The following is a 22599-nucleotide window of genomic DNA, read 5'->3' as shown; positions in this document are numbered from 1 at the left end:
ATAACTGATGAAACAACACGGAAAACCACAAAGAATAATAAAAGATTTAATCCAAAGTAAAAGACAGACAGGGATAGTAGAGATGTGCAACATTTACCACCGTACATCTCGTCTAAAAGTTGACTGCCATACACTTTTCTTTCCATGTCTTTCACACAACAGAGTTCATGCACTACTCTTTTTATATTGATGCTTTGGAGAAAATGAATGCTACAGAAGCATGAAGAGTCCAGTTAACAGCACAGTTTCCTCAATCAAATACAATTATCACCCCTCTCATAAGCATAGCAAGCGTGATTATTGCTACACATGGTGAGTACATTTTAGACACTGCACTAACACAATGTGGCAAGAAGACTCTTATTTTGTGGTAAGGAGAAATACTTCTGACATCACATCAGCATACAAAAACAAAAGCTGTGGTTTCTGGTAATGGTCATTCAGTAGACAAATATGAATGATGCTGGCAAACTTTCTCAACAATACCCTCAGGACAAAAAGTCTGGCTAAATAGTTTTCAAAAAAGAAAAACTTAAGAGACAGAAAACAACCTAGAAACAGTCTGAAAGTTGATCCCAACAAAGCTCACTCAAATGACTCACGGAGTATGTACATCAAAATAATAAAAAACATCCTAATATACAACACATACACTAGATATGAATAAGCCTAAGTGCACATACAGAATACTTTTGAATGCATAAAAAGAGTTCAATAGTCATTAAAGCACATTCAACAAAATGCCTAGGTGAATTCTATGTTTTAAAATGAAAAATATAATAACAGAAAGAAATACAAACAGCTAAAACATACTGTAAATGTTCAGAGCTACTTAATAATGAACAACTTCCCTAAAGCTCTCCTTGAAAGCTTTTTTTCTACTTGATGCATGTGTGTGTGTGTTCGTGTGAAACTTAATACCTCTTAACACGTCTTCATTAGCTTGGAGGTTGTGTGGCTGAGTGTTTAGTTTTCTTTCTTCTCTTCAAGAGTAGAGGATTAGTCGAGTCTTCAATAGTTTTGATTTTAATTTGATCATAGTCCACTCTCATTGTTTGCAGGGCATTTGTCATTTCCTCCTAATAATGACAAATTACGTAACTATTATCACAAAAAACCAAGTTGAAAACAGTATGCACAATATGCACATGAAGTTTTAAAGAGGTCACATTAGCTCATTTCTTGCAAGGGGGGGGGGTAAAATAATTACATGCTTTCAAATGGGGTTTTAAAAACACATTATTGTTTTCATACTGGTCATTGCTGCAGCACCTCTGTTTGCCCTCTGTCTGACACACTCCGTTTTCTTTAAGCCCCCCCAACCAAAAAAAACAAAACAAATCCATGCTCAACCCACTCGACAGATTTTTCAACAGATAAAAACAAATCAAGAGCTTTTTCTGTGTGTCTAAAGAAGTAGCAACAAAGTGACACATATGAACAACACCAACACTTACTTTAACCTTCTCCCAGACATCTTGTTCCTCGTGCAGCACGCGGCTGGTGTGAAGAGGCGTTTGTGGGACCTCGACCGACTGCTGCAGTGGTAAGAGAATATGGATGTGTGGAAGTGTTCCAAATCTCACAAACATCTTTCAAAACCAGCAGTTGCTCACACGAAGTCGAGTCTACAGGGAGTTGCTTACATTAATCCAGGGATGGTTTATGAACTCGGTGATCCTCATTCTCTCGGTGGGCTCAGTTTTTAATAAGTGGCAGATCAGCTGTTTGGCTGAAACAGGAAATCATCATTGTCATCATTCAATGTTCATACATACTACACTAACATAAAACCTATCGTTGACAGTCATTACAGTAGCTGCAAATATGTATGACTCCAGACACATTTAGAAGACTGACATTTAACACTGGTATCGCATTGCTGCTGTGCTTTTGTTTTTGAGGGCACAGAACACTACAACTGGAGTTACTAAAAATAAGTTGTCTGTTTAGAGTAGTTATAGAGTGCTAGTAATTGACAAAAAAACAATGTGTGGTGTGTCTTCCCAGGAGAAAGTAAAGAAAATTAGACAAAGTAGAGGGAAGGAGCATTTACATGACAAACGTGCAATCTGATAAAAAAAAAACATTTCAAATTCTGACCTGCCCCCCTCTCACCTTCCTCAGACACATCAGACCACTCTGGGTTGGGGAACTCATATTGTCCATTAAGAATACGTCTTTTCATTCCTGGGGATATTGCCAGACCATGGTGTGAGAAAAAGGGAGGATATCCACAAAGTCTGCATGTAAGACAGAAAAAAAAAACCACTTAATGACAAGAGGGATCATATAATTAGAAGCAACAATAATTTAGATAGGCTTCAACGTTAACCATGCACCATTACAAGATAAAATAAGTAAAGTTACCAAAAAGGCGTCACACTGATTGACTTACAGGATATACATAATGACACCCAGAGACCACATGTCACAGGATCTGTCATACTTCTCTGGACCAAGAACTTCTGGAGCTGCCGCAGTGTCAAGAGAAATGATTTAAATTGGACTGAAGAAATTGCTTCTGTTTCACATTTCATGCCTTTGATAATTCTACATAAAAGACAGATGACTGCAAAAAAAACAACAACAAAAAAGACAAAAACCAGGTCATTAAAGTAGTGTATATAGACTTTTTTAGCCAGTTCACAGGATGTAACCTCACAACCCACATCAATATAGCCACTTTCCACAGGAGGCAGAGCGCCTGCAGATGATTATGCTCAATCCCCTGAGGGCCAGCACTCAACAAATAGACTGGGTCAAGTAAAGTTTCAAGAAGCACATGGCAAAATGATTCAAAACCTAGTAATTAATTCACAGTGCCAAAATCCACACAGTCCACAGATTTTTGTCTTGCAGACACAAAAATATGTATAACTGGGATCATCCTTGTGATATATGACTATCACTGACATCAGGAGGTCTAATCTCGCAGGAACTAAACACAGTTCAGTGAGACAAACAAAATTACATCGGGGCCAATCGGTTTGTCTGCATGGACAGATCCTCTTTCTTCAACCTGACATAATTAAGATCACATGTTGTGTGGTCTTACCAACATAGTAGGGGGTAAAACAGGGTGTTGCTAAAGAGTTTAACGTTGTGATTTCTTTGGCAAATCCAAAATCTGTCAGCTTCAGGAGGGCATCTGGCCTTTTGGAGGTGTACAGCAGGTTCTCTGGCTGAAAGAAACAGCTACCGTGATCAAGAGTCCGGAGAACATTTTTTTTTTAAAACTGATCATCAACCACAAGAAAATAAAATAATTATTGAAATAGACAGCAAACAAACAAAAGCTCTGTGTTTTTGATAATGATGTCCTTCCTTATGTCTTAAGTCAGTAAGTGTCAGTAAGAAACATCACCATTCACAAATTAAGTTAAAAAATGTCCAGCTATGTCTTTAATATTCAATAAGATGTGGTTAAGGCTATTAAAGGTGTTATCTGAAAATATCCGAATAGAGAAGCAGACACAGAAGTCCATTCTGCAAATAAACTAATTTTATGCTTGGTTCTCCCATTTAGCAGGTGGCACATCTTGTAACTATAAGGTTCTCAGTTTAGTCCGTCCAAGGACCTCTGTCACATGTTATTCCCTTATCTGTCTCCCCATAGTGTCTGTCTGTCTTAACTATCAACTAAAGGAAAGTATGTCATATTAATTATCTTATTATATCATCTGGTGACTCCACTTAACAGGTATAATGTATGTTGGTCTTTGTCCCATTTCCAAGAATAGTGGAACTATTCTATACTATAACTTTATATTTTTGTTTTTGTAAAATAGCACTTTTTATGTACTTTCACTCTACAGAAGACAAAGAAAAGTAGTGGTGCTCTGTGACCCAACCTAGATACAAAAACACAAACATTTTAAAGAAAAAACTCCCAGCAATCATGGAAAGCATTGTTTGTTTGCCAGTAGGGGCTGTATAATCGGTCTATTTCAGCTGCCATTCATTGCTTGCTTAATCTACATATGTAAACAATTTGACTTTCATATGTAAAGGAGCCTGGGGGACTTTACTGTATTATATCTCTCCAATCTCTTGTTTTTTCTCCTGATTGTACTACTTGGCATTAAATATGAGCTCTCTGACGTGCACAGAATATTAAATTATTAGTATAAGATAAGAGCACAATAGCAATTTTACTAACTGCTTTTATTTCTTTAGAATGAACTTAAGTTACTTTCCATGAAAACAGTCCACTGTTGAAAGTTTTCTTTTCCATTACAATTTCTGTCTCAAATATATACAGCGAGGTATTACCTTGATGTCTCTGTGAGCAATGTTGATGGAATGCAAGAAATGTATTGCTTCTCCTATACTTTTCATGATGTCAGAGGCCTCTGAGTAAAAAGGAAGTGAACAGAAATGAAATGGACATGATGGGGTTCAAACAGAAAGGTGAAAGATTCAAATACACATTCAGCAGCACATTCTGAGATTGATAAAGTTACAATCCTTTAGATTTTCATGAAATCAAGGCTTGTCTTGTCTGACAACAAGACTGTATTTTGTGGTTGGCATTTTTTTTTTTCAAATGTGATTGACAGTAAACAAGGCATCCATATAATTCAGTGTCACTGTTTGTAATCCTTACGGTTGTAACTAACAATTATTTCTATTATGAATAAATCTCGATAATTTTCTTCATAAATCAATTAATCGTTGTGTCTACAAAATGTCACAAAATGCTCATTATGATTTTCCAGAGCCCAAGGTGTTAATGGTATTGGTCGAACACCAGACCAAAACCTAAAAATATTCAATTAAATACCACAACATTATTAATTTTACCTTACTGATAACAGCTTCACTGTTTACTTCTACTGCCATATCAGAACTGTATTAAGTTAGTGCTAATGCAAACTAAACATTTCCTGCTGCTGTACTCAAAATCCGGGGAATTAAATCCTGGGTATTAAACCAAACTTGCACCACAATCAACTAAGACTGAAATCTTAAGGACTGAAACTTTAACTTTCTTGAGAAATAATGATCCTTTTACCTCTTTCTGTAAATGCATGATTCCCTCTGTCTTGGATATGGCTGAATAATTCACCTCCATCCATGCTGAAAACAAAAACAGTACAACAGACAGGAGTGCAGTATGAGTCTGTAAATACATCAGGGCATTTTCATTCTGTTACTCCTTAATGAAGAACAATGTTTAGTTTCTTGGTTTACCCAAGATGGTAAATGTGGCAGCAGAAGCACAAGTCTGTTTAAGGGCTACATTTTACTAACTTTCATCTATTCCTTATTAAGGTTATAATTACACTTTAAAGACTTAACATCATTGTACTGTTTTGCCAAGTCAATTGAACTTCTCATTGTTTTGTACAAAAAAAGCAATGTAATTAACATACTGCAAATTATAGATATTTTTCCACTTGCAAAAAGTGAAAATAACATTTCTTAACACAATAAACTGCCAATTAGTGTTTTAGAAACAGTAAAAAGCTCTTAAACAAAATCTACTATACCTGGAAACATTCCACACCACTAAATATCAAATACAATCATAAGTCACGCTTATCAAACAGAATTAATCAATAATTACATGAAATACATCCTATCATATCCAACTTTGTGAACATTTTTCTAATCTTCTGTAATGTATGAAATGGCTGTAGACATCAGGTAGGCGCCTGTCTTATTAAATTCCAGACAAAGCAGCCTCTGCCTGCTTTTCATTGCTTTTTGCCCTGAAGTGTTCTGGAAACTTCTCACCTCAGTTGGTGTGCATTAAAAAAAAAAAAAAAAGCTGGCTCCACCAGCACAGAGCAGCTAATACTAACACGAGCCACAACTCCCAGGAGCCATTTAAAGATGAACAATGTCCAGGGCAGGAAATACTTTTGTCAACACATGCTATCACTTTTTAAGACCACACATACATCATTAGCACTGATTTTGTGTGTGTGTGTGTTGTGGGAGTTGGGGGGCCTGCAGACAAACACACCACTCCATCACGATCAGGAGACACTTCCTGCCCTGGTAGAGATTCTCATAAACATCTATGATGGGTACAATGTGGGAGCAAGGTGACACCCTCCAGTGGAGCTCTACCTCCCGTCTGGCTTCAGGACAGTCCTGCAGCATCTGAGACACAAACAGCAGAAGAGTGAACAGGTCAGACAGCAGGGATGAGATTTTAGTTTCAAATGCAGTCATGTAAACCTGCTCAAAGTTTAATAAATTCATATTTTTGTTTGAATTTAGCAACATTTGATACCATTAGGATAAGAATGAATAAGATACTGACTCAGAATCCTGGCTATACTGACATTGCCCTAATGCTTGTTTTAACAGCGATTATGAGGCTCAGACATTTCACCCCATTTTACAGCGGATATTTGCAGATAGAGCTGTTTCTTGGATTAGTCGGTTAGGTAATGGACAAAAAAATTCTCGTAAACAATTTTCATAATCAAAATTGTAATTTTGTAAGCAAAAAAAAATAATTGCTGGCTCCAGCTTCTCAAGTGTGAAGATTTGATCATTTTCTTTGTCATTCATGATGGTAAACTGAATATATTTGGGTTTTGGACTGATTGTGGGACAAAATTAGACACATTAGACAAAATTAAATGATTTTCACAAATTTCTGACATTTTCTAACAATTAATTGAGAAAACAGTCATTCATCAACATGAATCGATGGAAAATCGTGGAAATAACCACTAATTGCAGCCCTACTTGGAAATCAGCTCTAGGCCAGAGAGTGTATAGATTGTGCGTAAATAATTTAAGCTACATAGTGGAAATAAAAAAAATGTGTTTAATTTGTAAGATACATATTTAAGCTTCACATTTAAATAACTTTTTATTAAATATTAGACTCATTGATTTCTTCAAATAAATTACTACTGTAATTACCCATACAAAGACAAGTGATTCAATAGATGTGGACAATTTTGCAATACATATTAATTACCTTATATCATAAGAAAAAATAACTGCATGCTGACTTTCAGTTGGATTCCTCCTTCATATTGTCACTACACAAATTTGTAGCAACCTCAGTGATGTCAATTTTACTATCTTCTTTATCTGACTCTTCCAGTGGACTTCAAACTCAAACTACATATAATAACAAAATGTTATACTGGCACTTCTTGTCTGTCCACTTTAAGTCAAACTTAGCCTGTAAATTTGGCAAAATGTTTCTAAAAAAAAAACCTGCACTGGTCCTAACATACTAATTTAAATGTACAGTATGCAATTCCTGCTGCTAGGGGGTAATAATAAAAGACATACAATCTATCTGACGTAAAATGCTAAAATGCTACACAAGTAGGTGGCTCTGCAAAGTAACCTGGAGAAGAGACAAGTGAATAATCACATACTTAAACAAACAAGAAAAGATTGGTCATTTGCTAGTTTCTCCACTTTGTTTACCCATGTCAAAACGTCATTCTATAAAAGCTGAGAGTATACTATCTGCATGACACCTTGTCCTGCTGTACCACACCAGACGTCATAATCTCTCAGTCATCTCAGGCTTCTCGCATGAAGCTACTTTTAGACACAGGCATGTTCCCCTCTCTCTTTCTGGCTGGCAGCATTTGAACAGGAAAAGTCAACACTCTTCTTTCAAAACAGGCACCTCAACATGGCAGACCGGCAACCAGAGGCCAGCTACTGGTCAATATATAACTCTGGGACAGAAATTAGACCCTGACAAGGTCCTCTTTTCTGTACGACCTTTTAAATGCCAGAAAATTACAGGTTTTCATAAAAGAAAAATCTATAATTTACACCTGATGCTAACAATGACCCCATCTCTTAAACCCTGGCAGTGCTCACCCCTAACTCTAAATACTGCCTGTCACTACACATGCATCAGTCTGAGCAGGTACTCTATAGTTGGATATGTATCACACATGCCTTAGGGGTGACTAATTGATCCCAGAGGAATGCTGTGAAGTAATATAATCATTTATCTCTCCCTGCTGGCTAAAACTGAGACTTAAAAGGGGACATATACAGTCCTGGGGAGAGGAAAAGTGGAAACATGTATGAGAAGCAGATTTTCTAAAAATCAAAGATAAGAGGAAAACATCTGTTAACTTTCAGAGCTCAGCTTGATACACTGTGTGTTCAGCCCTGAGTGCATTTTCTTTGACTGATTCTCAGCCTCAATGCACAGAGGTTGTCAGCAGGTTCTGTTTACGCCACACAAATCATGAGCAAAAGCAGCAAGGTTCTGTTTACGCCACACAAATCATGAGCAAAGAGGCCATGGGAACTAATGGAAATGTTGGGTGTGTGTCTATTAAATTAATGAAATTCACAATGTCGTTTTGTTTACAATGAAGGTTATATTGTATACATTATTGTATTATAATAATATATTATAATTGAAAACTGCAGAGTGACAGCTTAGATACAATAATTTAACCTGCCAGAGAAAGGTGCCTTTAAACAACGCTTACACTCAGAAGGTAAGAAATCAATGAAGACAACATACAACACCTCTTATTTCACAGACCAGTAATAATAATCTATGGTCATAATTGTTTTTGTCAAAATCAAACCACCTCAGGTTAAGTTATAAAGACATGGAGTATTTTTAGTGTTGTTGTCTGCATAATGTGCTAGACTGTGTAAAAGGCCATTGCACTTGCCACAGGTGATATGACTGGTTCAAGTGTCTGACACACAAACAAAAACATGTCACAACCAATATCAAATATTTTGCCACTGTAGAAGAAGTTGTATCTAGTAAAAATACTGCAGACAGTACGCTCTGCAATATTTACTAATAAATACCAAATATATAACATCAGGCCAAAGGTTTTGATAAGTTTATCTATAGCATTATATAGTTCAGTAACAAATAAACAAATAAGATTAAGATAACAATATGTTTACCTTTAGTGCATACTTTCCCCCACTCTCTTTGTGGAATATTTCCAGCACTCTGCCATTTATCCCCATCCCGAGCACCTGACTTGTCACACTGTAATCGTCTGTTATTACATTCCTCTTGATTTGAAGAGGGTTGTTAAAAGGTTTCACTAAACATTGTGGGAAAGGAGCAGAGTTCACATTAGGCTGCTGTTGCACCGGGAAAGCCGGCTGGTGCTGATTCGACATGTTAACTATCGGCAACACATGAGTGATAACAGTCCCACAGGTGCGGTGTTTGTTTTTGTTTTTATCTCGTCTTCCCCGCTGCGAGCACCAGCTATCGTTAGTTAACTATCTTAGCTACCACCTAGCTCATGTTGTCCTTGTGTGATATTAGCCCTCCGCTAGCCGCCGGGACCGCTCTCACTCAAGTCCTCCACACGCAGCTGTGGCTGTCCGGGAAGTCCTGTGAGATTCTTGACAGACTGCCAGACAGTCTAACAACTTCACTTTCACACCGTGTGATATCACTTGTTAATACATAAAGGTTAACATCAAAATTGAATTGACGTCAATGGTAAATAAATGAGCAAACTTCCGGGCTGAAATGGTGGACGTTAAAGCAGCATCTCTGCAGCGGTCCCCTGACAGGGGCGAGCCTGGGGGGTTAAAGGAGGGTGGGGTTCGCCCCCCTCACTACCACCACCTCCACTAATGGTGCTTTCTGTTTGCACTGGAAAGTTGTAATTTCTGTGTTTCCCAGTATGAAATTTCCACTGGGACGCCTCACGAAGTCAAATTTCCTAGTAGGAAAGTGGGAAGAACCCCACCGACGCCGACCTTCAAAATACAAAAGTGGCTGCTGCACCTGTCCGCTAAGCTAAGTGGAGACTGTAGTAATATACTGTTTATTTGCACCTCTGTATTATGTGTGTCATTAAAGGACAAGTGTGTAGGATTAATGCTGCGTTCACATGGAATCAGGCAAACGGAAGACGCCAAAGCCCTATTCTACAGCAAGTGTTTGGTTTGTCCCTTCTGGGCTACTGTAGAAATATGCCGATTCCATGAAACGCGACCTGCAACATTTGTAGATAAGAACAGCTCTCTCAAAGGTAACAAAACCACAATGTCAATGATACATGTAATTATACACTAATAAAAAAATAAATAAATCCATTTCTGCCAATAGAGCCTCCTAAATGTTACACACTGGACCTTTAAATCGGCCGACACATCAGTTCTGCACAATGCATTATCAACTGGTATCGCTAATAATTTCTAATGTCTAACCTTCCTAGAGCTTGGTTTTTCCGACTAAGACTCAGACTCATACATGTCTGTAGCAGAAAACAATGATTGCTTGTCTGCTCACACACTTGCTCGTATTACAGATAAACAGTACAGTGGGGCAAGAAATACGCAATGCAGTAACCGCACTGCCTAGTTTTACAGTTTGGTCTGAGTTTCTTGTGTTGCACTGGACGGACTCACTGAGAATGACTTGTCAATCACAAGCCAGAAAAACGTTCTGAAAAATATGATGCCCCAGTCGAGCAGAGGAGAGGACTGGTGGGATTGTGACATCCATCCAGAATTTTTGGATATCAAGGGTTACCTTTAAGTACATCTGTCAGCACCTCTCCACAAGAATCTCACATATCTGTACTTGATCTGGATTGCATATTTAAGTGGCCAAATCAAATTCAAAAGATTAGATTCCATGTGATTTGTGCTGTTCACACTGTCATGAAAAAACAAAACACATACGAGATCGTGTTTATCCTGAAAACTAATGTTTACATAAGAGCTGGATTTGGGGCTAGATTTGCCTGCAGTCTGAACATAGGGTAACATCATTTGAGACTGTTCTAAAGAGAAGTCAGGCTACAGTAACAAGGATATCATGGAGGCACAATGTGATAAAAACAAATAGAGAGTTAATGCATCAACCCATCCAAGTAATGCATGTAAAGACACCAACAGTGTTCATCATGTGATTCATATTAAATGGTCAAAGCCATTGTCAGCTAAGCTATAGGTGCAAAATAAAATGCAGTTTTCTCTTAAGGACTAATGCGAGCCAGGACTCACTCACTATGCAGTAGCTATCACTGTCATCTCCTGCTTCCCCATTTTCATTGAGTTTCCTCAAATGAGTGAGACAGCGCTCCCTTTGTTGGCACCCTTTCATTAGAAATTGTTAAATATCAAACAATCACTGTCATATCATTGTGAAAATGAATGGGGGAAAAGAAACTCAGATTTTCAATTGTGAAGCTAGTCATACTCACAAATAAAACTTTTTACTAGCTGGTTTCTTTCCTGGTAATTAAATGTCTCTTCATTACTCCTTTAACAACACACCAAGGAGCAAGGACATTGTTGCTGTAACTATGGCAATTAATTACATTAGCTGTTAACTGCTGAGTGGTCAACAGCCTGTTTTACATGGGCCATCAGATAATAAATGGCATAATAAAGTGGATAATAAAGTTGCCCTTATACTAGGATATTAAAGTACCCTGTAAGGATAATAAAGTGCTCTTTAACTTAATTTTGGAGACGTTGTCCAATACGTTTTCCAGTACATGCACCCTGCCCTGGGATAGCAGTATAATGGTACTTCTGACGTAAAAAAGTAATTAAAGTAAGTAATAAAATAACTGAACTAGTTTTCATATTATATGTATATGAATTGTATTACACGTCCATGTGCTTACTGCGGAACCGGTTGCGTCGCCGCGGCACAGTTTCACGTCGGAAATAAATATGTGTCGGACCATCACACCCAACGAGGAACAGCTGATTACTGTAAAGCCAATATAAGAAATATATTAGGCTGTTTCGCCGTTGCAGAGGGCGTATAAAATGTATGTGTCGACACAATGAAAACAGTTCCATTATCTCAGCAGGACAAGCCGAATTCGTCGCAGTAGTTTGTTTATTTTCTGAGAAGATGTTTGCCAGACAGTTTCGTGTCAAATCCAACACCGCAATCAAAGGATCGGACAGGTGAGTCAGTGCTGCTGCTGCCGCAAGCTCTGCACACACTGTAGCCTGTCGCCATTTACTCCGAGCTACAGTTTGTTTTATGTTTATGTTGTGGGTTGTTGAAAACCGCTCGAAAAGCTCTTAATATTAGACCTTGCCTAACATTGCTGGAACAAGTCAAAACTCGAGTTGATGTCCATGAAGCTATGTAGATGCAGACACCCCAGCACTTTATCAGTTAGTTGTTGTTAATTATTCTGAATATCCATTTAAATTCTAGCTCAGTATCATCATGCAACATATCAATATTTAACTGTTGTTGTGTTGTTTGTTATTGTAAACTGTTAAATATCAGTCAGAATACTTTTTCAAATATTTAACATTTTACATTACATCTCATTCTGCCTTCTCTCACCCAGCTCAATGTTAAGAAGAGCAACTTCAGCCCTGTTGATTAGTATCATGTTTCACCGCACTGAGACAGAATATTTCACAACCATTCACTTCACACTAACATTTAAGAGAAAAAGTACATTTCTTTGACAAGCAGGCCATATATTAGAGACATTTATTTATGCATTTATATAGCATATAGTATGCAGTAATTAATTTTAACATGTGTGAAAGCCATCTGATGAAAACTGATTTTTTTTTAATGAAAACTATTCAATCTGTATCTACAGCAGTAATTATTAATAGTACGACATCAACCAATGACTGAAACTTTGTGTTTGTTCTTGCCTTTAGGAGAAAGCTCAAAGCTGACATATCTGCTGCTTTTCCTTCACTGTCTGCTGATGAGATTTCGGAGCTGGTCCCCAACAAAGAGGAATTAAATGTAGTGAAGATTTATGCACATAAGGGAGATGCTGTGACACTTTATGTTCTTCACAAAAACCCACTGTTCTTTGAACTGGAGAAACGACTTTATCCTACAGGTAATAACCTGGTTATTAAGTTTATTAAATTGAGATTAAACTAAATGGATAAAATCTCCTTTAAAGCTGGGGTACACTTTGTGTGTGTGTGTGTGTGTGTGTCATTGGACCAAAAATCCATAATAACCTATCAGGATATTGTAATTCAAGTGGTCTGAGAGGGAACTAGACTTCTGCCCCTGCTCTTGGCTCTGTTTTCAAGCTTTAAAGTGACAGGTTTTTACATCTTTTTACTTTACTTTACTTTTCCTGTGCTGGAGAAAGTGAAAGCCTGATTCAGTGGCAGAAAATTCAGCAAAATGAATAAATAATAAATAAATTTCCTATACTTTCTTTGCCAACAACAGTGTTTATTACAAAACACGTGTGTGAACGTGTCCTGGATCCACACAGAGCTTCGGGCTCATTATGTTCGATGGTGCTCATACTGACGAGTGGCAAAGAGGCATGATAACAAACAGTGGGGAATATCCTTTGAGGGGGAACAGTGGTGTGTGTTTGTGGTGCACTATCCTTTTCCATGTTTATTAGTTGGTGCCGCCCTCCCAGAGAAAGCCCCACTGTTTTTTGCCCGTCACCACTGAAGCAGATCTTGGCTGAGGCAGTTGAAAAGGATGTCTGGTCCATTCTCTCATCCCACTGTTAGGCTGCATCGTTTAAGCTGTCTCTGAGGCATGGAGTGCTCTGCTCTCTGGCCGCTCGAGGGGCATCTTTTGAGAGGACATTTGCTGTGAGATGTACTGGGGTTTTGGCAAGGCTGATGCCGTGGGAAGCAGAAGGCATGAGGTTTTGCAGGGCAACTGGCTCCTTCTGCTGGCCGTTCAACTTGAGCATTTGGTGGCTTTACCCAGCTTTTTAGTAACTTATTTTAGCTGTGCATTGTCATATTTTTCAGTATATGTTCTTTGGCGCTACCCTGCTCTACTGCCAAAATTCAGGACATGGCCTCCAGTGCTTCAGAAGTTGGTTGGAGGAGCAGGTATGTTTCTTCTAGACCTGGACAGATGTTTAATGCTGTACATTTAGGTTGATATTGAGTAACAAATACTGTGTTTTCCCAAAGATCTCATGCTGCCAGGCGTGGTGGTGCCTTCAAGTGGCCTCCCAGATGTGAAACAGGGCGACTGCTGTGCTGTTACAGTAGTGAACAACAGGTATGTAATGATAAAAGATTCCCTTAAAGACTTCTGACATGTTTATCACAGATTTAAGTGTGACACTGTTCCTCTGGTTGATTATAGAGCTCCTGTTGCAGTTGGCACTGCTGCAGTGTCCACTGCAGAGATGCATGGTTTGGGTATGAAAGGGAGAGGAGTGTGTGTTCTCCACACGTACATGGATACTCTCTGGTGAGTAGCTTCCCTCTTTCTGCAGATGTAGCCAGGATATGGTTAACTTAGCTTAGCATACAGACTGGTAACAGTAGGAAATGGCTAGGCTGGTTCTGTCTGAAGGTTAAATAAAATGTGTATACTACGTCTAAAAGCTCACTAATTACCATGTTATATCTTGTTTGTTTTGTGCTTACAAAAACTGTGTAAAAACAACAAGCTGTGGTTTCATAGGGGGCGTGTGTGGGACTGTTTGTTGCCTGGGTGCAGTGACTTCCTTGAGTCTTCTCATAGAAGAAAGAACACGTTAATTAGTGTGCTGTACAAGTTCTGGTAGGCGAGTTGTGCGCCTCTATTTCCAGTCTTTATGCTAAGCTAAAAAAAACTAGCTGCTGGCTGTAGCCGGTTATTTACCAGACTCAGCAAGGAAATGGATAAACACATTAACAGGATTCCCTGTGCAGCCCTTCAGTCGAATAAACCTTGTGCATGTGTTTTTGTACACTCTTTAGGGCTTTTGGAGACAAGTCGGGTCCTCCGTCTTTACCGGAAGCAGAGAATGAAGGACAAGGGGTGAATGGAGAGGAATATGAGGTCAGTGAGGAAGAGGAGGAAGAAGTTGAGAAGTATTTGGAGGAGGAGCAGAGTCCCGGTGAAATGGTGAAGGATCAAGCTTGTTCTGGTATTGAGGAACTGAGTTTGGCTGAGCAGGAGGAAGAGAAGGGTCAAAGGGACAATGAGGAAGAGGAGGGAAAAGAGGATGAGAAGAAAATGGCACAAGGTAACAGTTTTAGTCACATCTCTGATTATATCTCTGAGAATCTAATTTAATATTTCAAGTTGTAGGTTTGGCATTGAAGTACTTACCACCACAGTTGCACTGAATCGGCTTTTAATAAGACTCAGCCTCACGTTATCCCAGATTCGAATCAAATTGAGACATTCACTAAATGGTTGCAGGGCAGGCTCTAGTTGGTTTGTTGATACAACTGGAGAATAAGATTTTATGATGTGGCGAAATGGGAACGTATTCAGAGAGAAAATGATGTGACCCAGGTTGTACCCTGATTCCACAGAGATAATGGACGCCCTGCTGTTGCAGTGTTTTCTCCATGCTCTCAAGAGCAAGGTGAAGAAGTCAGAGCTCCCTCTGCTGACCAGTACATTTCTCCGCAACCACATGTTCTCCTGCTGGTAAACTACAGTTCATCTTTTAAGAAGCGCTAGAATAAGTAATTCAATTTAGTACTGAAAACATATTTTATTTTTTCAGCCCAAATGGAAAGCAACTTGATATCAAGAAATCCAGCTATAAAAAGGTATATCAGATGTCCACATTGTGAGATTTTACAAATATAACTACTTCTTTTTCTATTTTATAACTCCATCAGTAAGCATTTATTCCTTGTTTTTCTAACAGCTGTCCAAGTTTCTACAGGCCATGCAGCAGCAGCATAACCTTGTGCGAGTGAAAGAACTGACCAAGGGTGTGGAGAGCATTGTGGAGGTGGACTGGAAAAATCCAGAGTGAGCCAAGCCCTGCCTCAACTTTAAGAAGTTCTTGGACTCAAACTCACATCCCACCTGCATTCTGACTAACTATCAGTATGATTTTCCTTTTACATTACATCAATACTTTATAGACTGCGTTACTTCAGCGTTCCTGAAGAGACAGATGTTGAAGCAGCCCCGGTGCAAGATGGAGGGGAAGGAGACACTCCATACCATCCACCTGAGATCACAACTCTTTACTCTGTGTCAGCTCGACTGGAGCCTCTCTTTCTGGATGCAAACAAGAGGTTTGTGTGTGTGTTTGTGCATTTTCCTAACCTGGACTCGGGCATTGAAGCTTGTGTGTTAGCAAGCCTCCACAAGTTTCCTTTTTACTTGAATTTGTGGCACTGAATCCCTTCCAGATCTAGGAGAGCTGACCTCGACCTCCCTGCAAGGGGATTTAGACAATATTTCCATTATACTTAGGCTGACATCACTCCCTTTATCCCCCCTTCCTATATAATAGACACTCAGTTGTTTTCTCAATAGTGATCAGTAAATTGATATCTTGTGAATCGTTTTGCGTCATCACTGACAGCTGCAGCAGGGTTTTTTTGCAACAACAAAATGTGACTAAAAAATCAAGAGTTGGCAAGCACAGGATGCATCATTTATCAGAATCAGATCATTTCATACTGTATGTCATTTAAATGGTTTATAATAGATTATCAGTGTTTTCTTACCAGATTTGCTCACGACTAGCGGAAAAAAATAGAACAGACAGCAAATTGTTGCAGATTGCCAGCCAGCTGCAGAGCTCAATACCGTGCTGCAGTGTGCTCCGTCTGAACTGAACCAATTGGTTAAAATTGGCCACGAAAGGAAGCCTGCAGGGCCCGGTCGGCACTTCAAGGTGTTTCCGACCTCCGAACAGCTCTCCATGCGACAAAAGGCAGGGAGAGCAAGCACCCCAACAAAACCCTCAATACAGTCATAGAAAAAGATAGAAACGAATAAAAGAACAGAACTTAGTCTTGTTTGTTCTATAGAGCTTTTTCACAGCAGCCATTTTGACGTGCTATAATAGAAAAATCACAGGTGTTACTAATACCATTAACAGTGCGTCCGTTCTATTTAATTGTTCCAGTGAGCCATGGCACCATGATGGTGAGCCTGAATGCGCGATACCAGGACTCTAAAACTGAACTTATTTACGCCTGTGCTTTTCCTACTGTGACTGACAAGTCAAGATGTCTAAGAACACCTATTGTGGAAATGTTTGAGGTCACCATAGGGTATAAAAAATATAGTATATACATTTTCCACCCAGCAAAAACAAGAGGTAAATATTGCACCCGGTTTGGTTCATTTTCCAGCAAAGGCTTGCAAACTGAAAGCACCCTCTTTTCCCCCCTACCTTCTGTTACTGCTTTACAAAGGCCTAATTCAATCCATAGAACTCTGCTGCTCCCCCTGTTTTCTCACCATGCTGTCTGTCTCCAACAAAAACAAGTTTGTCCTATTACACACAGAGCTTCCAAAATCATTAGTCCTCCAACCCCCTAAGCTCTTAGATCTCAATAACAGAGGCATCACTCACATTGCACTCACTGCAGCACATGACCCTGGACACCCCCTTAACCCATTTATTTATTTTAGTTCTTTAATCTTTATTTGACAGATACAGTATACATTAGAGAATTGCATTACAATTAGCCAGTGCAATGTATCACAGCATTTTTAGCTACTCATAATTTCCAGTGCTTGTTCCTAGAAAAGCCAATTTCCCTCTACCTCCATTCGATACATGATGCTTAGATGGAAAAATGCCCATTTTAGCTGAATTTTTGCCCCTCCAGTTCTAAATTGAATAGCTTGTTAATCACAAACACACTATGTATCCTTGTTCTGGAGGCATGCACAAAAGCACATTATGTGCACACAAGTTTCCCCCTTGGTGACAATAAAATGTATCTGTCTACTTACCTAACTTACTAAACACAGCTGGCCAGCTAATTTTTTATGCTTCTTATATTTTCCGTTTCCCCTTCCCATCTCAAAAATGGACTCAATGACCGAGTAGGAGACTTTGAAATGAAATATATGTGCACATTCATAGATATATATAGATGTACTTTTCAATGAGGGAGGAGTAGATGTAATTTTTTTCAGACACAAATTCCAAATACTCCGAATGTATATATAAGTATATTTAAGCCTTAATAAGTCTTCAAACATGTCTGGAAGGGACTTATGTTAGTTATGTCAATGTTTTGTACTGTATACATTTTCTTGTTCAGTTTTGTATATTTTAAAGGTGCATTTAAGGACAGGCTTTGCACGCTACCTTAGGCTTTAAATGCTGTGGTATGTGACTTTAGTCTATGCTATGTACTGTAAATACATAAAATATATGAATACATAAATACATTTGTGTTCATTTCAGTAGCATTAAAAACTCCTTAAGGGGAAGATACCTTCATGCATTTCTCTCATATGCACATTTATTGATAAACTTATGTGTGCTTTTGTGCCCTGCAGGAAAGGAACAATGCTGCTGCCTGCTGACGTGAGAAATATTGTCACAGAGTATGTGAAGAAGAATGAACTGGTGGATGAAAATAATAAGAAGTAAGTATATTTGTATTTGGGGAGTCTTCTCACCTCTTTTCACCCTCTATCCGACACACTCCATTTGAGCACCACTGGGTCTTCCCTTCCTCAGATGGTGGATGAAGATGAAGACTTCTGTGTTGGTTTGTGCAGCCAACCGTCACCTAGCCTATGGTTGGGGCTGTGTTTCTCTGTGTTGTCATAGATAAACGGAAGAAAAATACAAAGAAAAAAATACAAATTAAGCACATCAGGCAGTGTTTTCTGTGGGAGACAGTGGACTTTGGGTTTTGTCACTTTTCAGACCTTTTACATCTAAATCTATATAGCACACTAAGGTGCTGGGAACACCCCAAAAAGCATAATATGGCCTCTAATAGATTTCCTTTTTCAAAATCAAATGCTGCAGGCTTGTCAGCTGACATCAAAAGAGGAAGAACCTCTGTAATCGAACAACACTGATGGAAACACAGAGCTCAGTTTAAATATAACCACCAGTTTTTCCATAACTGGGTTCAGTTCTAAAAGGGCAGCCTAATGGGCCACTGAAGAGACATAGAGCTGACCCCAGGCCATGTGATGTTGTTATAATTGGCTAAAATGCTTAAATGTGACTCTGAAACTGAAGACACATCTCATGTTTCTTTTTAGGTCATGAAAATTGCGCATCTTCTCATGTGGAACAAATTGATAATGAGTGATGGGAAAGATTAAATAAAATCTTTCATGGAACTGGCATCGCTTAACGTATCAGAATTTTCCCATATTGTGCTCTCTTAACAGTTACGTGACCATAAACCCTATTCTCTGTGACTGCTTGCTGGAGAAATCTGAGTACCAGGAGGTAGAGTCTCTCAAGTGGGATGACCTCTTTAGCAGGTAAAGACTCATTTTATTTTCTTATTCTGTTTTTGTTGGACCATCTGCTCATGCTTGCAGTCTTTAGTCATGCCAGATTTGGTAAATTTTATCTGCACTCCTATGGGAGACTACAAGTGGAGAACATACAGTGATATTGTATATACATGCTGTGGAATTTTATAGATTAAATTCTATTCAATTAAGTTTAAAGAGAGAAGGACAAAGAAAAAGGTGCACAGCAACAACTATACTAGTAGAAATGACTAATAATGATGATGATATAACCACAATGATGACGACAATAACACAAAATACAATAATTAAATGTGGACATTAGATCTCTGTCTTGTAAAGCTGATTATTGAAATAATATTAGAGCCCAGTATTAATTTACTCTGACGTAACACTTTATCATAAATAACGATTTATATAATTTAACAGATATAATGCAGCCAGGTGGAGGCAGTCAGCATCATCTTTGCAGGATAAAATAATCATCCTAATGCAAGCCCATAATCCAAATCTGATCTGTAAGCAACGATAATACTGCTGCTCTGCAGTCTGACACTCCCAACACGTAGTTTGTAAGTGCTGCTATAAAAAAACAAAATAAAAAAGAAACAAGGACAAAGTCCTTAATTTTTTAAGTTCCTTTTGCCTCAAGTAAAATGGCTTTTTCTCAGTATTGAGGCAGAGTAACTAATGGAAAACGTTGTTGGTGGGAGAATCCCAGCAGGATTTGGTTGTAGTGGTCGTACAAAAGCAAAGAACTGCCTTGTGTTGCTTTTTCCACCCCTGGGAGTTATTAAAGGTGAGCTGATTTTATGGTGATACATGATTGGCCTTGACCTGTTTATTTTTAAAGGTAATTTGATCGATGTTCTAGTGTTGCCTTCAGACATCTGTCAGTATTTGTCGTGTTGATATTCCGATGCTGACATGCCAAAGAGATACCACATGGACACCACATGCACTGTGATTGGTTAGCTCGTCCAGTAGAGATTGATAATAGTTAAGACAACATGGGGCAAGGTGAAGAAAGGTTCAGAGATCTTTCTTTTCACGTACACAAGAAAAATGTATATTTTGAGAAGCCCTTAACAGTGCTTACCTTCACATTATTGCTCTCTATGAGAAAGTGAATGAAAGAAGTATAATTACAGCTTTAGCTGACATGAAGATTTGGTAATCATATACTATACATTACTGTACATAAACAGATGGATAGATTAGCAGACCCAATTCAGTATCTCTGTCAGTCTTTGTCTCTCTGTCATCCAACTTTTTGTTGCAGATTAAACAATTCCATCTCATTTTCACAGGACGTTGGCACGAATGCAGGAGTGCTATCAAGTTGTATTCCCTGGACAAGCACCCGTAAAAAAGAAGGGCCACATTGAGCCCATTGACATCTCTGTGGCGTCCCGAGGCTCCAGTAAGAAGGTGAAAACTTCTACATCCAACTTCTTCTACTAATGCTGATATATGAGAGTTTAACAAGAGGCTGTACTTGTGCACAGGGGTGCTTTGGGCTAAATGGTAATTTTAACATGCTCACAATGACATTGCTAACATGCTAAGTGAGACATATGAGCATTTCTCTTCTGCAGTACCTTGTTACTTGTTTGCTAACGTATACACGATACAGATGTGTCAGTGGTAAGCTAATATTGGTATCGGTAAGGTTGTAACGATAATAGAATTATAACCTTTGATACAATATTAGTGTATAAATATAAGTATACTGTGAAAAGATGATAGTTGATGCCTCTTTTGTATATAAAAAATGGTTTATTGGCCTTGGTACTTTTAATACTATCAAATGATAGCATTGTATCATTTAAGAAAAATCAAAGCATCAATACTTTTGACAACCTTTAAATATCGGGTCATCCGTGAGCCTGGCTGATTTATTGTTCTAGCTCTAATTATTTCCATACCTGTAGGTGACTCTAATAAAGAACCTGGAAGTGTACGGTTTGGATCCTGCAGTCGTAGCCACAGCTTTGCAGCACAGAGTGCAGGCCAGCTCTGTCATACAGCCCATTCCTGGTTCCAAGGACAAAGTCCTGGTCCAGATCCAAGGCAACCAGATTCATCAAGCTGGCAATCTGCTGTTAGGTTTGGAACTTTATAATACTTGAAGTTTTTTTTTTTTTACAATTTAATTTGTTTTGTTTTTATTTGTACAAATAAATTCAGTTTGTCTAATCTTTTATTTTAATTTCAGATCACTATCAGATTCCTCGCAAGTACATACAAGGACTAGAAAAAGCTCCAAAAGGTGGCAAGAAGAAGTAGCATTTCAACCTGCTACACCAACCATTTAATGTCTTTAAAGCTGCTTTACTGTATGTAAACACAACAACAACAGTCGGCCATTCATTTAATAAAGTCACTGTCATCTTCTGGAGGTTAATGAAGCTGTTAGTCCTTGTTGTTCTGATTTGTCTCCCAGAGATAATCCAGAGTAGAGTTATTGATCGTATCATTTAAACCAGGCCAGTATTGTTTCACTGCAAGGTAATTTGTTTCTCATGGTGAAGAGAACTTTTGGAGAAAACTCTTTTGTCAGATTTAAACATTTAAAACCATCAGATTAAACATTTAGTAAAAATAATCAAACATTTAATGCTCTGTCCAAAAAGGTTTTATATTATGAGTAGTAAAAGCATTTGAGAGGATGGTTTTATAATTTTATAATCATTATTTTACATCCAGTTTTCTTTTTTTTTAATACAGCAATTCTTAACCTGTATTTCTACATTGGCACCTGGAAGTTGCACTGAAACAGTTTAGGATCAGGGGCCTTGCGCCTTACATTGGTAATGGGACAAAATTATAATATAATTATTTGTGCAAAACAATAGACTAAACACAAAGAAACATGGATACAATGAAAAGTAACAGAAACCTGTTTTAAACAAGCCAGTATTTTGTGCAATGTTTCTTAAAATTCAAAACTGCAGTATTTTGCGTTGGGTAAGTCACCACAACAAAGGAAATTCTATATTTCTCCTGCGGTAAAGTCCTTCAAGGACTTCACAGAATTTGCCATAATTCTTCATTTGATTTTGGTTGTTTTTGTCAGGGTCTTTTTTTTTTTTTTGTCGACTCAAATTTAACTAAGGATGTGTGCAATTATACAGCCTCAGTTATGTTGAGGTCAGTCTCTGTGGTGACCAATCTAGTATTCCATCTGCTTTCTGAGTCTTTATCGTGTTTGTAGTGTTTTTGAGGATGTTTTAGCAGTAAAAGATGTATGAAAAGAAGAATTTGTTCCAATCTGTTGTTTCCCTGAAGGCAATCAAGACTTATTTATAGTTTTGTCCAGATCCTGTACACCCAAGGGCACAATTTCCACTGGGGACGGGGGCGACATTTTAAAATGCTATTTTTGTCCCCCGCCCTTTTAGTGTTGAGCATACTAAATTTTTTAGGAAGTATCAGGAAACTGTAAAGAAACTAAACTATATTAAGATAACATAAGATATTCCTTT

At 38.3% G+C, this 22599-nt stretch overlaps 2 protein-coding genes across 3 annotated transcripts; one reads left to right on the top strand and one right to left on the bottom strand.

Annotated features, from left to right (window-relative positions):
* Positions 1-30: 30 nt before the first annotated feature.
* LOC118324057 (MAP kinase-activated protein kinase 2-like) lies at positions 31-9530 on the bottom strand. Of its 2 annotated transcripts, none has more exons than XM_035656178.1 (10): positions 9236-9530; positions 5975-6114; positions 5018-5082; positions 4276-4355; positions 3059-3185; positions 2399-2474; positions 2119-2243; positions 1647-1732; positions 1458-1538; positions 31-1079 (listed from the first exon to the last, which is right to left on the bottom strand). In XM_035656178.1, the coding sequence occupies exons 2-10, from the start codon at positions 6112-6114 to the stop codon at positions 939-941; spliced, it is 921 nt and encodes a 306-aa protein (XP_035512071.1). In that variant the 5' UTR covers positions 9236-9530; the 3' UTR covers positions 31-938. The 2 variants fall into 2 exon arrangements, with proteins under 2 accessions (XP_035512071.1, XP_035512070.1); XM_035656177.1 differs by having other exon boundaries at positions 8890-9529.
* A 2098-nt stretch (positions 9531-11628) lies between these two features.
* Positions 11629-21522, top strand: eif2d (eukaryotic translation initiation factor 2D). Its single transcript, XM_035656176.1, has 15 exons — positions 11629-11883; positions 12610-12800; positions 13696-13779; positions 13864-13954; positions 14042-14149; positions 14644-14912; positions 15208-15325; positions 15405-15450; positions 15552-15658; positions 15775-15930; positions 18167-18256; positions 19022-19117; positions 20422-20542; positions 21046-21220; positions 21330-21522. The coding sequence occupies exons 1-15, from the start codon at positions 11744-11746 to the stop codon at positions 21398-21400; spliced, it is 1863 nt and encodes a 620-aa protein (XP_035512069.1). The 5' UTR covers positions 11629-11743; the 3' UTR covers positions 21401-21522.
* Positions 21523-22599: the final 1077 nt, after the last annotated feature.

The sequence above is a fragment of the Morone saxatilis genome, unplaced genomic scaffold (assembly GCF_004916995.1).
Source record: "Morone saxatilis isolate NCDOM2014 unplaced genomic scaffold, NCSU_SB_2.0 Contig15, whole genome shotgun sequence".
NCBI classification, from domain to species: domain Eukaryota; kingdom Metazoa; phylum Chordata; class Actinopteri; family Moronidae; genus Morone; species Morone saxatilis.
Note: the sequence above shows the minus strand (reverse complement) of the source record. Positions and strands in the feature narration are given on the sequence as shown.

Coding starts and splice junctions, on each gene's coding strand:
- LOC118324057 (XM_035656177.1), bottom strand. CDS start 9,114: ATGTCGAATCAGCACCAGCCGGCTTTCCCGGTGCAACAGCAGCCTAAT. Junction 3,186..4,275: donor TTGCTCACAGAGACATCAAG/GTAATACCTCGC, acceptor TGTTTCTTTCAG/CCAGAGAACCTGCTGTACAC. Junction 1,080..1,457: donor ATGTCTGGGAGAAGGTTAAA/GTAAGTGTTGGT, acceptor TGTCATTATTAG/GAGGAAATGACAAATGCCCT.
- eif2d (XM_035656176.1), top strand. CDS start 11,744: ATGTGTCGACACAATGAAAACAGTTCCATTATCTCAGCAGGACAAGCC. Junction 13,955..14,041: donor GTTACAGTAGTGAACAACAG/GTATGTAATGAT, acceptor GGTTGATTATAG/AGCTCCTGTTGCAGTTGGCA. Junction 15,326..15,404: donor AACCACATGTTCTCCTGCTG/GTAAACTACAGT, acceptor TTATTTTTTCAG/CCCAAATGGAAAGCAACTTG.